The 16,297-nt window shown below is 38.7% G+C and overlaps 3 protein-coding genes across 4 annotated transcripts; all 3 read right to left on the bottom strand.

Moving 5' to 3' along the window:
• Positions 1 to 349: 349 nt before the first annotated feature.
• On the bottom strand, positions 350 to 3,525 carry LOC124414223 (putative inorganic phosphate cotransporter). The gene is given in 4 exon segments (XM_046895200.1): positions 350 to 1,077; positions 1,561 to 2,071; positions 2,618 to 2,841; positions 3,462 to 3,525. Coding segments are annotated over 4 exon segments (1,527 nt in total).
• Positions 3,526 to 5,299: 1,774 nt separating this feature from the next.
• Positions 5,300 to 7,147, bottom strand: LOC124413976 (putative inorganic phosphate cotransporter). Its single transcript, XM_046894808.1, has 4 exons — positions 7,123 to 7,147; positions 6,824 to 7,044; positions 6,238 to 6,748; positions 5,300 to 6,024 (listed from the first exon to the last, which is right to left on the bottom strand). Exons 1-4 carry the CDS (start codon positions 7,145 to 7,147, stop codon positions 5,300 to 5,302), a joined length of 1,482 nt encoding a protein of 493 aa, XP_046750764.1.
• A 1,532-nt stretch (positions 7,148 to 8,679) lies between these two features.
• On the bottom strand, positions 8,680 to 16,021 carry LOC124413972 (putative inorganic phosphate cotransporter). 2 transcript variants are annotated; one of them, XM_046894804.1, is made up of 3 exons: positions 15,893 to 16,021; positions 11,147 to 11,373; positions 8,680 to 10,230 (listed from the first exon to the last, which is right to left on the bottom strand). In XM_046894804.1, the coding sequence occupies exons 1-3, from the start codon at positions 15,915 to 15,917 to the stop codon at positions 8,974 to 8,976; spliced, it is 1,509 nt and encodes a 502-aa protein (XP_046750760.1). In that variant the 5' UTR covers positions 15,918 to 16,021; the 3' UTR covers positions 8,680 to 8,973. The 2 variants fall into 2 exon arrangements, with proteins under 2 accessions (XP_046750760.1, XP_046750761.1); XM_046894805.1 differs by lacking the exon at positions 15,893 to 16,021 and adding an exon at positions 11,493 to 11,542.
• Positions 16,022 to 16,297: the final 276 nt, after the last annotated feature.

Below are 16,297 nucleotides of genomic sequence, written 5' to 3'. Positions count from 1 at the left end.
GTATATTAGATTCGAAACTTTCCATCCTGAGTAGTTCTAGTTGAACGTGTATCTGATTTATTTGTCAATGGAAGGCGTGGAAATAATTTCAAGCAGATGAGGAACGCTGTGGTTTTGTGAGTGTTGCATTTGATCAGTCATTGCTAAAGAATGGAGCTATTCATGAATAGCTCATAATGCGTGTAATTCTGACGGCGTGTTTCTACAATATTTTCGTTCATACATTCTATGCCCATTGAACCACCAACTATCTTATCGCTTCATCTTGACTTTGGGTCACAGAAGCAAGTGAAAGACTATATTACACAAGATCCAAGATGATGAAAGAACTTGCGTTAGCTGTCTGACATTAACTCAAGGATAACCTAACTGCATTCGCTCCTTCTTCGTTTCCACCCACCGTCCGTTTTCGATCGACGAAGTCCGAATGGTTCCAAGGCTGAACTTCGCCATCGCCCCAGATAATGAAGATCAGCGTTGCCGCAATGAATAAAATGACTGTGATCCAGAAGACGATTCTCCACTCCGAAAGCGTCTGATTCGGCGTTAGAATGCCGACAACATAGGGAGCCAAGATACTCGTGAAGCCCGTAATGGTGAACATAGTACCCATCAACGTTTGCGCGTTGTTCGGGCTCAAGTCAACGCTATTAATTGGGATCACACTGATGAAGCTGCCCATCATTCCCATTCCGAAGACGAAGAGCGTGACGACTACCGTCCGGTCGCACCCGGCGTACGACGCACCAATCAGAAAACACGCCATTCCGGATCCGCCAACTGTGACGAAGATTTTTCGCACTTTTGTCCTTGATAGCTTGCCCTCTTTTATCAGCCAGTCCATAAACCAAGACGAGGTGTTGCTCGCTAGCCATTTGGCTACGTATGGGAGCGCCGAGAGCAGACCATTAGACTGGATTGAATATTTCAGGACACTGCTCATGTACTTTGGCAGGTTCGTCATCATCACGCTGGCGCTCCATTCGTGACTAATATTGGTCGCAATCAGTGCCCAGAATGGTCGGGAGGACAGTATTTGTCGCCACGGAATCCCTAGATTCTTTCCGGGCTTCTTTCCTGTGGTCAAAGTATCAAGAGTTAGTATAAAAAACTTCAGGATGTGGATAGGTTGGATTCATTTTTCAAAAATGAATGGAACAAACGCGGAGGTCATAATTCAGAAGCACAGTTGTACGGTTCAATCTAAGGCTTCATGGAATTAGTGGACTCGCTGAATTGCAAAAATTTCTGACATCTCCACGTCCATTTACACGACTTCAATGGGTTGACGGTATCCAAAGTTAGACTTAAGATTGTGAAAAAGTAACTTGAATTGATTGCAAGTCACTTCGTATCTTCTCAAATAAGGTAGCCTCTCAGTTTAAATGTGTCTGAATTGACTTTAAATCTTGTGAACTTGCGGAGACGTAAATTTGGTATAAATGAAGTCTTCAGGTTTAACCAACGTGAAGCAAGTTCAGTGCACATCAGTTCGTGAAGCCTTTTGCACTCCCACGCTCATAATGGAACAAAAAAAAAAAAAAAAATATATATTTTAACCAGTATTGTGCTGCATCGTGGTTTCCAGGAGGAGTTTCTTCTCCTCATCTGTTATGAAGGGGTGGTCTTCGGGTCGGCTATAGCAGAGGCCAGTCCAGACAATGAACCAAATCACAGAGAAGCCTCCGAAGGAGTAGAACACGATCGGCCAACCGATCGAGGAGTTTTCTAGAAGCACTCCAGACAGCGCGTTCGAGACTATTACGCCCAAAAGTGCCCCGGAATTCATCATGTTGCCAATTTTTGATCGCTCATTCGGCGGAGCCCAATGTGCTGTGAAGAAGCTAAGTGAAGGGAAAACCACCGCGCCACCCACTCCGGTCAGGACCTGGAGAACTATCAGACCCTTGGCCTCGAAAGCCTGGATCACCGTCGGGGTCAGTAGCGTCAGAACTCCCATTGTCAAGATACCGATACCAAAAGGCCACTTGCCTCCAAACTTAGTCACCATCATTGCACTTGGCATTAGAGATACTAGGTTTCCCCATGCCACACTGGATAGGATGATTCCCTAAAACGTGGTTCTTGGGATAAATTTTCTAAGTCCTATAAAATTTCATGATGTATGAATTATTTCATCAAATGAGTTTGTCAATTTCGTGAAACATCGTGGAAGTCAATGAATTTTTAAAGTGTTGTGACAATGTTCTTTGAAGTTAGTATCCCAGCAATTTTACAAAGCTTTATAAAATCGCAAGTTCTATGAGATGATGCAAAGTTTTATGAAGACTTCTAAATCTCGTGAAATTCTATATTCATCTCATTGTCTCAAACTAAACTCGGTAAAATTCACGAACCGCTGATGACTCGTGATCCTTAGTGCGAGTGTACATAAAATAATTTCCCTCTGACATCATTCAGCATTGAGAAATTTCATCAAACTTATAGTTCTATATTTGTAAACGTCCCTTCAATATTCGACTCGAACTCAACCGGGTAATAATCGGGAAACGTCATTGTGGGAGTCATGTGAAATAATGCCGATCAAGAATTGGCGTGCTTGGACATTGCGTGATTTTTTCAAATTCAAAACCGGAACACGTCATTCGTTTCGTACCTGCGTGTATTCACTCCATTCATAAGTTCCGCTGGTACTTGACGTCGACGATGATGTTGATTCGGATGCTGGGCAGGTATCGTCCAAGCTTGTCCCGTTTGACGTTCCGGTAGTGGCAACCATCTCAATGATGGCAACCGCCAAGCAAGTTCTCATCATAAAGGCATTCGCGGCTGCCAGACATCCCATAACTGCCAATATCCATCGTTGCGATATCTGCCCACCTAACGATAATTCATATATGATTCACCGAATGCGTACAAAATCAGAGTTTGGAACTTGTTAATCGAACGTACAGAAAATTTTACAATCCAGTAACATGTTCACAGTTTGTTCCCCAAAGAAGAAAATGAACGAATTTGAACTCACTGGGAATTAAAATCTTTGAAATTAAAATCATTTGAAATTTCTTTGTGGATGAACCCGAATGCACACGCCCTGGATGAAAGATTTCTAATCATTGCAAGCTTCATATGAACGCAAGAGAGTCTTACTATCTTTGAATTGCATATCTTACTGACATATTATCAGTCACGTGTTCGTAATCGTTATATCGCCAAATAAAACATGAAGAACCTGCCCGATCGTTGAATATTCACAGATCTTGATAACCCGTTTTGTAGATTTATCTTATTTCGAACCCACAGCTGTTTTGGTCATATCTTCACAATATCAGGTTTGATGAATGCACTTTGCTATGAATTTGTGTGCGGGATTCTTCAACGTGGGTTTTTCTCCTTTTTGCAAGCCAGTCATTCTGATATTAGCTATCGCAGTGACAGATCTTGACCAAATTCACTTGACTACAGAAAATATTTAATTCTTCGGCAACGGAAATGCTTACCTTCCCGCCTGACAATTCGACACTTGTGTTCATCCATTCTTGTCTTCTATACGATTCTCATCATGTCCGTTCCGATCACTCACTCGTGCTTCAACCGCACTTTTTGATAGCTCTCGACCACAAGGCACTTCGCAACTGAGTATACATATACTCAACACACATCGTGGAAGAAAGAGAGCAGACGAATACCCAAAAACAAAATATTGTTTTTTGTATTGTTATAAAATTATGCAAGTATCCAGCTGCTTTTACACACGGTATCAATCGCACGATTTACATATTCACGAAGTGATGCGATTTTCACCGTTGATGAATAGCGTTTCCAAATGAAATACGTATGCCTGAAATTTCTGAATCTAATGTGCAGAATTCGACAGCAAGTTTTTTTCAAATTTACGTCCAAGTCCGAACTTGTCCACACTGAACGTCGGGAATGAAAGTAAATCGTTACCAAAGAACAAACTTTTTTTCCACATTGGTGTGAAATTGAAAATCTTCATCTTCCGCATGTTTTGAATGTTTCAATTTGTTGTCCATGACAGTTTTTTTTTAAATGTACTTCTTTATCTTTCGTTATGCCAGAAAGTAGATTCTGGTCAATGTCTATGTCCTTATCATGGAATGAGCAAAGGTAATTATTTTTTCCCTTTTCCGCATGCTAAAGTACGTTTATTCGACGCGAATCACGCAAGTAAAGAAACGTGCCAGCACATTCATGAACCGGCTTGTATTATACAAATATTGTAACATATGGCATATATAACGAAGGAATAATGACGCACCGAAAACCGAATACACCAGTTGTAAACCGTCAATTGGCGTATTTTATTTGCTAAGCTATGTTCCATATCAGTACTTATAAACGGTGCGATGAATATGAAAACTACTTCATGTCACATTTGAAAAAGCTACGAGCGTTACCAGAATTCAATTGATAGTGATGAACTCTGTTGAAAGCCGACAGTTTTGTGAATTGGTTCAGATCATGGTCCTAAAAATTAAAACTTATGCTCAGATTGTGGATACAGTCTATGTTCTCACAATAGAATTGGAAATGGCAACAATCTCCTGCTTTTTTCACCCTTACATTAACAGCCAGATGCCCATGCGGTAATCCAAACAAAAATGTTGTTTTTTTCCACGCACAAAAGTACGTTTATTTGAATCGAAAATGCAAGTAAAGAAACGTGCCGTTCTGTTTACGTTCGAGTTTGTATTATAAAAATATTGTGACATATGGCATAACAAAGGAATGACCACGCGCAGTTTTTCAAGTTGATTTGTACTTTTAGAAATTTCGTATAAATGTCAATTTTCATTACAGTCACTTGCGTCAAACAGAACACACTACTGATAAAGCGTCGGTTGATGATTTTCAGTTTCATATCAGTACTTATCAACGGTGTGATGAATATAAAAACTATTTCAACACACATTTGAAAAAGTTGGGAGCCTTACCAGCATTCAATTATTCAATTTTTTTTTCATCAAGTTGTTGAATAAACATTTTTGTCCAAGTTCTTCGTCAATTTATGAGAATATTCCAGTGTCAATATGTCATTTCAGGTATGTAAATATATTGTTTCAGGTTATTCAACAATATCGTTTGATATTTAACCCGAAATTGTTCGACTTGATATGAAATGACATCAGAATTCAGGTGTTTAACTAGAATTGACATCATTTTGGTTCCCAGCAACTCATTGTATTGCAATTCATCAATTTCTGCATTTTTGATGATGCAATGAATGAAAGAAAATCCTTGATGAAAGAAAGATTTGATGAATGGTTCGTGAAAGGATTACGGGACAAGGGTTTCGAAAAACTAATTGCAGTCATCAACTTGAAGATGTCTTTTCTCCGCGCTCCGGTTGGTCCACTTCAACTTCCTTTCGCTTCCGCTTGACAAAGTCCAGATCATTCCATGGCTGAACCTCACCATCACCCCAGATGTCAAATACCAAGGCCACCACAAAGAACACAGCAAATGTGATCCAAAACACGATCCTCCACTCAGATAGAAACTGATTTGGTGTAAGAACGCCTACCGCATAGGGAGCAGCGATGCCAGTGAGCGCCGATATGGTATTCAGAGTGCCCATCAGAGTTCCCGCGTGGTTCGGACTCAAGTCGACATGGTTCACCAGGACTCCAGGGTACAAGTTGCCCATCACTCCCATGCCTAAGACGAGGAGAGTGACGACTACGATCCGGTTACACCCAGCATACGAGGCACCGATCAGGAAAAGTCCTGTTCCAGGACCACCGATGGAGGCAAGGACCTTGCGGACGTTGGTCCTGGAGATCTTACCCGCCTTTATCAACCAGTCTGCAATCCAGGACGAGATATTGCTCGTTATCCACATGGCTACGTACGGCAGTGCCGAGAGTAGCCCATTTGACTGGATCGAAAACTTCAGGACGCTACTCATGTACTTCGGCAAATTCGTCATCATCACATAGTAACCCCAGTCGTGGCTTACATTGCCTGCTGTCACCGCCCAGAACGGTAGAGAAGTCAGTATGTGACGCCATGGAATCCTTTCTTTTTCTCTGTGGTTTCCTGTCACAAAAAGATCGAGACATATGAACTGTTACTTTGTTGATCAACTCCAGTAATGTTCATCGAGGGATTATCCCGGAGCGTTGACCATTCTAGAGTGAAGTGAAGAGTACCTGAAGTACAGACTTCCGATCACGTGTATCGATTGTAAGTTTTTCGAATTCATAAAGCCACTTTCATTAATGCTCATACATGTCACAAGAAATATTTTACCCGTGTTGAGGTCTTTCATGGTTCCCTCGAGGTATTCCCTTTCCTTGTCGGTTATAAACGGGTGGGTTTCGGGTTGGTTGTAGCAGAGGAGGGTCCAGGTGCAAAACCAAAGCACTGACAAGGCCCCGAAGAAGTAGAAAACGATTGGCCAACCAATCGTGGAGGCTTCTATGAGCACCCCGGACAGTGCATTTCCGACTATCGTACCCAAGATCGCTCCAGACATTATCAAGTTACCGATCTTTGACCGCTCGTTCGGTGGAGCCCATTTCCCGATGAGGAAACTGATTGACGTGTAAATCACTCCGCCGCTGAGTCCCATGAGGACACGAAGTACTATGAGGCCCTCGGCGTCGAATTTCTCGACTACTATTGGGGTCAGCAGAGTCAGGACTCCAGTAACGAAGAGACCAATGCCTACAGGGTGCTTCCCTCCAAATCTAGCCACTATTATTCCACCTGGTAGTTGAGCCACAGCATATCCCCAAAAGAAACTGGACAGAATGATCCCCTGAAACGTGAATTCGATTTGAGTTCGACGGATCTTCTTTCCAAATAACACGTGATCGGTGAATTCTTTAAGTACCTGTGTATATTCACTCCATTCGTAAGTGCCACTGGTACTTGAGCTCGACGATGTTGATTCGGATGCTGAACATGTTTCGTCCAAGCTTGTGTCGTTCGACGTTCCAGTCGTGGCAACCATCTCTGTGATGGCAACTGACAAGCAAGTCCTCATTATGTAAGAGTTGGCGATCCCAAAACATCCCATAACAGCCAGAACCCATCGTTGTGGTATCCTTCCGCCTAAAAATCACTCACGCATGGTTGACCAATTACTTATTTAATTGAAATCGAAGCATTCTCCAAGGTGTTTCAACTCACAGCAAACTTTCCAGCTAGACAACATCTTCACGGTTCACCCGTCGAATGAAAGAACGTGTGATTGAGAATTCACTCAAGTTTGAATCCTTGATGATAAAAATTTATTACAATTTCTTTATGTGTGTCAACAGCCACGACGACTTAACACTCCGCGTTAATACTCCACTATTTACTGACTCTGTATAATACCAACATCTGGTGGTCTTACTATCTGAGAACTATAAAACTAACATATATATCATCAGCGATATGTTCGTAATCGTGATATGAACTGTTACAATGCGAAGAACGCGTCCAATTGTAGGCTAATCGCGCATCTTGATAAGTCCTCTTGTGAATTTATCTCATCGAGGACAAAATGTCTTGACTAGGTTACTCGTCTTATTACAACAGCACGCTTGATGTGAACTCTTTAATGTGCGTTACTTGTAAACAGTGCGTAACTTTATGTTCTTAAAAGGCATATTGTGGCGTCATTTCTTATTATTGGTGCGAATTTGCACGAGTGTTTTGATTTGTTTTTTCTGTGATTTGCACTGATTTTTTTCCGTGAATTTTTATACTTCGGAACGTAGAATTTACAAATATAATAATAATAATCATGTAAAATTAATGTATATAAAATTAAAAAATTTAAATTGAGAATCGAAAAAATAAAATAAGCACCGCTAAGTATCAATAGCAAGAACTCATATTTGGCTTAGTAATCCTATTTGAGATGCAACACCGAAATTTTGATCCGTGTTTGAAAAAAAAAAGATAATTTAGTTAGCTATTAGTTCGCATAATTATTTTTGGACTGGTCGAGAGGGAAATATAATTTGGTGGAAATTCTGAATCAATAAAAAAATCGTACGTATATATAAAATTATATGTATAATGTACATGCTGATTAACAATCATATCGTATACCTAGTAATATACATGGTTTATATAAAAAATATAGAATAAAATTTTAATACTGTTCTGTGATCAGTAAAAACTGCGCGGGTTGGATTCGAAACGTAGAAAAAATATTGCGATAGAATTGCAAAATCTGCTCTGTGACAAACTGTACAGAAATATTTCTCCGTTTCTCTTTGAGAAAGCTATGAAGTTTTCCGGGGGATAAAAAAAAATTCTTTTTTTGAATTGAGATCAGAATTGGGTAATTAATCAAGAGGTCTCGGAAATTCATGGTGAGTTTCTTTGTGATATAACTACGATTTTTCGCCATAATGTACAAATTTTTTCATCAAAATCACATTGATTGTAGATTATTTACGTGCAGAATAAACGCAATTCTCCAGAGATTTGATTCACACTTGATTTATCCGACGAATACGATGAGCACACGTGTGACTTGGATATCACAGTATTAACTTTAATGAATTTCAATCTTTTATAAGTCACACCGGAGGAAATGGTGTCGATGAAAAGTGATTTTTTTTTACCGTAGAAATTCGAAAGCATTAAAACTATCTTTCTTCATTTTCTTTCATCATTTCGACTATATTCTTTGTTGTAAAATTGGCCATGTAACTAGAAAATTATAATCACTAAATGGCGGTAACTCATGAAACATAGTATTTAAAATAATTGAATACATGATGTATTTGTGACCAAGGCACCAACATAAAGAAATGTTTAAATGCCGATAGAAAAATTAACTGAAAAAGGACCATTACACGCTGTCTAAGATCCTTTTAACTTTTACTGGTTCATTTTCATTTTTCCATCAGCTTTTTTTTTCCCTGCAGGAAACACAACGACGATATAGATCGCTAATGGGCGTTTTTATTACGCCTCGTCATTTAAAATCAAAAAATGTGTTTCAGTGAGCCGTAAAAGGCACAGCTTGAAGACCTGCAGCTAAACCGGATGTACCTTACGGACGTTTTGTTCTGAATGCTGTGTGCCAGAGTCCTGTTTCGGCTTTTCAGTGTTCTCCTTTTTATCGCCCTTCAGCTTGAGTCCCGGGTCGTTCCAGTCCTGAACCTCCCCATCAGCCCAGAAATCGTAGATCAGAACGGATATCAAATAAATGGCGAACGTGATCCAGAATACGATTCTCCACTCGCTCAGCGTCTGATTTGGAGTGAGAACGCCGACAGCGTAGGGTGCGGCAATACCGGCAATGGCGACAATCGTTGTCGTCATGGCGGTCAGGGAACCCGAGTAGTTGGGACTGAGGTCAAGACCATTGACCATGGTGCTCGGGTAGATGAATCCCATCAGCCCCATCCCAAGGGTGAACAGGGTGACGACGAGGGTGCGATCACACCCGGCGTAGGACGCGCCGACGAGGAAAGCCGCCGGTCCAACGGCGGCGATGGTCGCACAGACCTTGCGTAGGTTTGTCCTTGAAATCTTGTCCTCCTTTATCATCCAGTCGGCGAGCCAGGACGAGACGATTCCACCGACCCACATTGCGACCAGAGGAAGAGCGGACAGGAAGCCGTTCGTCTGTATCGAGAACTTGAGGACGCTACTCATGTACTTTGGAAGGTCGGTTACCATTGTTTGGAAGCCAAAATTCTCCCCGACCTTGCCGATCATCAACGCCCATAAGGGTGCCGAGGTCAGGATCCGGCGCCACGGCGTTGGTGCCGTTTCTTTGTGGGTGTGCTGGCTCATCCTTTCACGGAGGAACTTCTTCTCGCGGTCACTTATGAACGGGTGAGTGTCCGGGTAGCTGTAGCAGAGTACAACCCAGACCAGGAACCACAGGACGCCAAAAGCCCCGAAGAAGTAGAAGACCACAGGCCAGCCCATGGAGGAGTTGTGAATCAGGACTCCGGAGAGCGATGTTCCTAGTACCGTTCCAACCTGCATACCTGACATCACTACCGTGCTGATCTTCGACCTTTCTTCCGGCGGTGCCCATTGGGCTACGAGAGAGTTCGCTGCTGGAAAGGTCGTTCCTTCTCCCAAACCCATTAATACTCGAAGGACTATCAGCCCAGTCGCGTCGAAGGCTTCAACCACCACCGGTGTCAACATGGTGAAAATTGCCGTCGATAGGATCCCGATACCCAGAGTGTACTTCCCTCCAAACTTGTCTGCCAGTATTCCACCAGGTATTTGGGTGATTATGTAGCCCCAGAAGAAACTCGACAGGATGATACCCTGAAACGTAATTTATTTGCAATATAGTTCGTCCACACATCGCTAGTTCATTGGCACAAGGTCGTAACCACGATCATCCGTCTCTCCGACAAAGATATACGCCTTTTTTCACTAGAATCGCATTTTTCGTGGTTGAGACCTTACGCCATTAGACACGCTATGCCTGCATATGTTTTCAGTGGACTGATAAGTCCGGATTCGATGGTTTGTAGTGAGGATTAGATTATATTCGAGAGGTTCGTCGCAGTAGCACATTTTTGACTGTGTCTGTGAAGATGTTATAGACTGTGGCGTGTGGCTTTTAGAGAGTCGTTAATTGATCAAGTCACCTAATTAGCGTTCGAATTTACATTTTTTTTTTCAAAAAACGACCATTTTGCAACGTGTTTATATGACTTCTTCACATCCTCTTTGGACGACCGAGGCCGTCTAATAGGCTAAAGTAATAATACTGACGAGTTACACTCTCTAATAACCACACACCACAGTCTAAACATCTTCACAGACACAGTCAAAAACGTGCTCCTGCGACGAAATTCACAAATAAATACAAAAAATATCGGCACACGAAAACAAATTCGAATACATAGATTGATGAGAGATTTTAATGACATTAAAATCTCCGGCAAAGCATCTCTAGATACCAGGTTTGAATCCTGGCTCCGTCGGTAATTTTTCAAGTCACCTAATTAACATTCGAATTTACATTTTTTATCAGGAGCTTAAGCCAGTCATTGGAATCAACCATAAAAATATCATGCTAGTAGCATCTTTATCAGAAACCAAGATAAGTCTTACGAACTTGTACACTGCAGTCCAACTTCCACAATTTCGATTCAGTTTTAATTACGTCTATGAGTTGTGGTGAGAAAAGTTAATAGAAATATGGAACCAAGACTGTAATCGTAAATCGTACCTGCGTGTATTCGTCCCAATCATAACTGCCATCGCCATTTGAGAACGAGTGCACCTTTCCCTCGGGTGCTGGACACGTGTCGTCTAAACTGGTGTGATTCGACGGTGTCTTCACCACGGAGACCATCCTGGTGATGGCCAGATTCAGGCAAATTCGCATTGAAAATGCGTTGGATACAGCCAGGCATCCCATGACCGCGAACACCCATCGCTGCGGCACGTGGGCACCTGATAACAGAAACGGAACATCGATTAATCTCCAGCATTGGGTAAGATGATGATGTAAAACATGTCGGACGCATGTTTTTGAACGAATTTCTCCGACCTGCTGGATGTAAAAGGAATACAAAAAAGACGTAGTGATCCTTTTCAAAAAAGTATGCAGGTCATATCCATTAGTCTTCATCTGTAGACACGAAGCGAAATCATTCAGATGAGTAAGCAATTTTCAGTTCATTCCAATTCTTATGATATAGATCATATATGTATATATGGGGCATTCCACGCCAACTCTACCGACGTTGGATTTCACCGTATTGGATTTTGTTAAAAAAAATTTTATGCGATCGCTCCAACTCCGAAACAGTACCCTGAATTTGTTCAGATTGTTTTGAGTAAATTTGTATTACTTAATTTTATGTCAGATATAAAAAATTTTAAGCCTAGGCTTAGACTAGCCTGGTGATCACTTTTGCATGTTTTTGTGTTTTTTAAAGAAAAAATATTTTCTAAAAATAGAAGGAAGAGTCAGTTTACAATGGGCTGCTGTTCAATTATTTTCGTATATAAACCGGATTTTTGAGAACGTTTTTAGATTTTTCTGAAGACATTTTTACTCTTAGAGACAAAAAAAAATGTAAGCAATTAATAGTTTTCAAAAAATTTGAAAAAAACCTCAAAGATCCGGTTTCTCTTCAATTTTCAAAAAAAAAATTTTCTCTCTCCAATAAGCTCAAAAAACAATAGAAACAACTCCCGGTCCACTTTGTGTCTAAGCTTGAAACTTTTTGAGAATTTTTTCAGATTTTTAAAACACTGCACAAGACATGTCAGTTTAAAAAGGTCATAAGTAGTACAGATATACTAAATAAAATTTGAAAAAATTCAAGATACCCTTTAGAAACTGGAAGAACGCCATTAAAATTTTTCAATGAAATCAGAAATGATGATGATCTAACGTTGGTACAGTTGGTGTGAAATTCCCTGTATAAATATTGAACAAATTTAAACAAATCAAATCAGTTGTATAAATTCATTGATCCCAATAACAGTATCTACCTGAAGTTGAAATTAATCTATGCGAGATTAGAAAGGCTTACAATAAAAAAAAAAAAAAAAAAAAGCATCTACCTTCTTTTGCGACTGTTTTTTTTTTTATCTCATTCCATTGAGCTGGTTAAACCTGAAACAATGTATACTTCGTTGCATAATCGTTATACGTGTTTGCCTTGAACTTTGCAGAGCAAAAAAGAACTGAAATGTGACTAACCAATTTGACTAACTATATATCTAAGTATCGTATTATACGACACAGAATCAGTGTGATCACAGATGTAACCGGTTACTTAACACTATGTTAACCAATTCCTCTATAATTTTAATTTCGAAGCCTTGTTCCAAGAACGAAAAAAATAAATCGCAAGGTTCTTGAATTCGGATATTTGCCCCGGCAAGGGACACCTGCCAATGCCGTTGGCATAAGTATCTGGCAGCAGTCAACTGCCACTCCACTGCCTTATCATAATATTACCTAACTTGAAGACCAATGCCATGTCTGGTCTTGGACCACACGACCGAGTAGAAAAAAAAAAAAAAAAAAAAAAAAAAGACATAACGGTTCGTCGTTTTCTCTTCGTTTAACCATTCGTCAAAAGAGTTTCGTTGCGAAATTACCTCATCAATCAAAGTATATGATTACAAAATAGAGAAAGGTTGTGATTAACATTATACGTACATAAGAGCTTCGTCATATTGTATGGAAATTGGAAGGAAATAAAAAAAAAAAAAGAAGAATAAACCGAATTCGATCCCATGAGATTTTTATGTAAAAAATTAAATCAGCGATTTGAAAAGAAGTTTTTTTTTTTTTTTTTTTTTTTTTTTTTGCACTGTTGTAATTCACACGCAAACTTGATTAACCTTCGTCAACTCTCGTGAAGTGGGAATGACCGACTGGTGAGTTGAAATTTTTTTCTTGATGGGAATGATGATGATGATGATGATGATTTGTGACGAAGGATCGTCATCCTTAAACGCACTCATCCCGCATGAGACATCGAAACGTAAATATGTGTACAATTTAAATCAAATTTACAATCAGTGCTCACGTGACCATTTCAGTCTACATATCAGTCACGGCATCCGATACTTAGGCATCAAGCATCCTGCTTTACTGTCAACATTAATTTATTTCTGGATTTATGCGGATTTTTTCTTCCCAAGGAGATAGTGGGTCAGGGACAAAGTCGAGGCCTGTCCTTTTATCTTTTCGGCATATATCGGTGTTGACTGAATATCTGCAAGGCGGTTGTTGTTGTTGTTTGTTTTTTGTTTTATGTTTTTTTTTTTCCATTTTTTCTTTTCTATTCAATGTTATCAACGTTTTAGAAGAAAAGAAAATTCATCTATACTCTACCACGACTGATATATTCAATTGTAGGCAATAGAATAAAGGATTATTAAACCCAAAGGCCAATGACTTATCATACGGAGTTGACAATGCCCTTGTATCGATGGAGGAAATTACTTTCAGCCGGGATGTACGACTTGGGATATACAACATGAGTAATTGCTTATCTGTCTGGAATGTCCGTGTGAAAAACAGACGAGGTTAATGGTATTAACCACAAGGCGATATTAGTAGAGTTATCTGAACAATGCCATTGCGATTCTGAATCAGAAATACATTCGTGGAAATAAGTGGTCAGACTGATAATTCATTTGACAAATTGTACAAAGGATAAGTAGAAACGTGATGGAAATAGCACAAAGAAAAAAAAATTAATAAATAATTAAAATAACAATCAACCAAAACATTGAGTAACAATAAGTAAATTTTCACATTTTCTATGCAACAAAACTGAACGAGAGAGCGTAATTGACGATTTTGATAGATTTTTTTTATCGATCTATTAAAATATAGGTGATAATTATTTTAATTGAAATATTGCCAAGTTTTCAAAAATGTCTCAAAGATTTTTTTTTTCAATTCTTTAAATATTTCAAATAACGTTCAATGTTTTTTAAAGAATTTTAGATCCTATTTTCATTGACAGAATGTATGTTTGAAATTCATGAAACGATAAAAAATAAAATAAACTAAGTTCGTTAAATTATGAGTGAAATTATGGAAAAGATCGAGTCAAATTCGAGAATCTGTGTGAATCGGAACTTCTTGGGCAAAAATAGAATATTTTATCTCATTGGTTTGAAAACACACGAAACATTCATTCGCGTTAATGATTCATCGCTTATTGAGGTTGAAATTCAATTCTAATTACGAACATATGTTATGGCCTTTATTCTCGTTCTGCATTGAACGGCTTTACAGTGCGTAATACGACGAGACTTGCGTTCTCGCCACGTATTTAAATCAGTTCTGAGAATGCTTACAAGATTAGTTAAACGTAAGTTTTAATCGCGAATTTTAAATGCGTACGTTTGTAACGGTATGAGTAGCAGAAATGATCGTTATGAATAGAATCCTGTTAGCGTTTTTAGAAACTGATTTGAACGTTTGGTGAACGCGAGTCTAATATAAATTTATATCGTTTATATGTAAATTTATGGTGAATTGATTATTTTTCAATTACTTTTTAATTGACTTCAATTCGGTAAATTTTTTCAATCAAGCTTCGATAGACTTTTAACGATTTTTAAATCTTTAATTTCTAAGTACAACTCAAGTTTCAACTGCATCGTTAAATTGTTTTGAAAATATTTGAAAACTCAGTGATTCGTACGAAACTTTTGTCTAAGGAGACTAGAAAAAAGGATGACGCGACTTCCTGACAAAACAATCATCTGTTACGTCGTAATTGTCGACTGGCAGCGTTATGTAATCTCAATTACGACGTTTCGTCTACTGCATTCATCACCTGGAAGGTAGAAAAATTTGTTTGGAAGCTAACGCGTGAGTAATATTTCAACAGTTGACGATAAAAAATCGGCGTTACACGAACGAAATGAAAGAAATGTTGAAATATTGGCTGATTGCTGTGACGTTGATGAATTTTACAAATTAGAAAAGAAAAATCAGTACCTACGTAAACATTAAAGTAAGAATATAAAAAATTGCACTGAAATTGGCGAAGAAAAATGCAAAATAACTCTTTGGATTGCAGAGAGAAAACAGAAAATACTATTTAATAAAATCGTGGTCAAAGGAATGAACGAAACGAAAGAATCGTTACGTGAACCGAATTGTGTAATAAATTTATCTTCTTTTTCTTCTTATTACTATTAAAATGAAATAAATTCAAGATAAAATCAACAGAGTTTATCAGGCCTCACGTACTTGTAAATTTGTTTATTTATTCATATATTAAAAAAGAGAGAAATTGTGAATCGTGCAAACGAAAAGATAATTGCAAAAAATTCAAAACAGTTTAAAGTACCGTATAAAACGCAGTTCAACTACAACTAAGGTACAGTTACTGCAAAGAAACGAAAAAATGAAGCCAAAAACAGTTACAGGCTTCAAAATAAATGAACATTCAAATAATAGTGTAGGAAATACTTTACTTACAATAGTTTTTCAACGTGAGCAACATCTTCGGGATATTCACGTGACTGTCGAATAATGTGTCTTAGACAGTTTAAAAAATCCAACAGTGCATAATTTAAATTTCACTTCGAAAATAGAAATAAAAGTTAAATATCAGTTAATTTAAAAGCCAAGAATTAAATTAAAAAAAAAACAAAACAATCACACTCGCAAAAGAGATAATAAAAATTAATATGAAAATTCTATGACAAAACACATTTTTCAATATATAAAGTCTCACTCATGAAATAATAAACATGTTTCATGTAGTTAATAACAAAATAAATAAATAATAACTGGGGTTAACTCGTCACCCGAACGCTGTTGCAATTCCGAATGCGATGTCAAACAGACTGTGGCAGCTTTAAAACCGAGTCTCGTCTATGC

Source organism: Diprion similis, chromosome 13, assembly GCF_021155765.1.
Source record: "Diprion similis isolate iyDipSimi1 chromosome 13, iyDipSimi1.1, whole genome shotgun sequence".
Classification (NCBI taxonomy): domain Eukaryota; kingdom Metazoa; phylum Arthropoda; class Insecta; order Hymenoptera; family Diprionidae; genus Diprion; species Diprion similis.
The sequence above is the reverse complement of the archived record's forward strand: the minus strand, read 5'-3'. Positions and strand labels throughout refer to the sequence as shown.

Bases quoted from the DNA above. Each gene is read 5' to 3' on its own strand.
- LOC124413976 (XM_046894808.1), bottom strand. From the start codon at position 7,147: ATGTTGTCTAGCTGGAAAGTTTGCT. The intron at 6,749-6,823 runs GTACTTAAAGAA...TTCACGTTTCAG, and splicing joins AATGGAGTGAATATACACAG to GGGATCATTCTGTCCAGTTT. The intron at 6,025-6,237 runs GTAAAATATTTC...TTTTTGTGACAG, and splicing joins CATGAAAGACCTCAACACGG to GAAACCACAGAGAAAAAGAA.
- LOC124413972 (XM_046894804.1), bottom strand. From the start codon at position 15,917: ATGTTGCTCACGTTGAAAAACTATT. The intron at 11,374-15,892 runs GTAAGTAAAGTA...TTCTGTTATCAG, and splicing joins GCTCACGTTGAAAAACTATT to GTGCCCACGTGCCGCAGCGA. The intron at 10,231-11,146 runs GTACGATTTACG...ATTACGTTTCAG, and splicing joins ATTGGGACGAATACACGCAG to GGTATCATCCTGTCGAGTTT.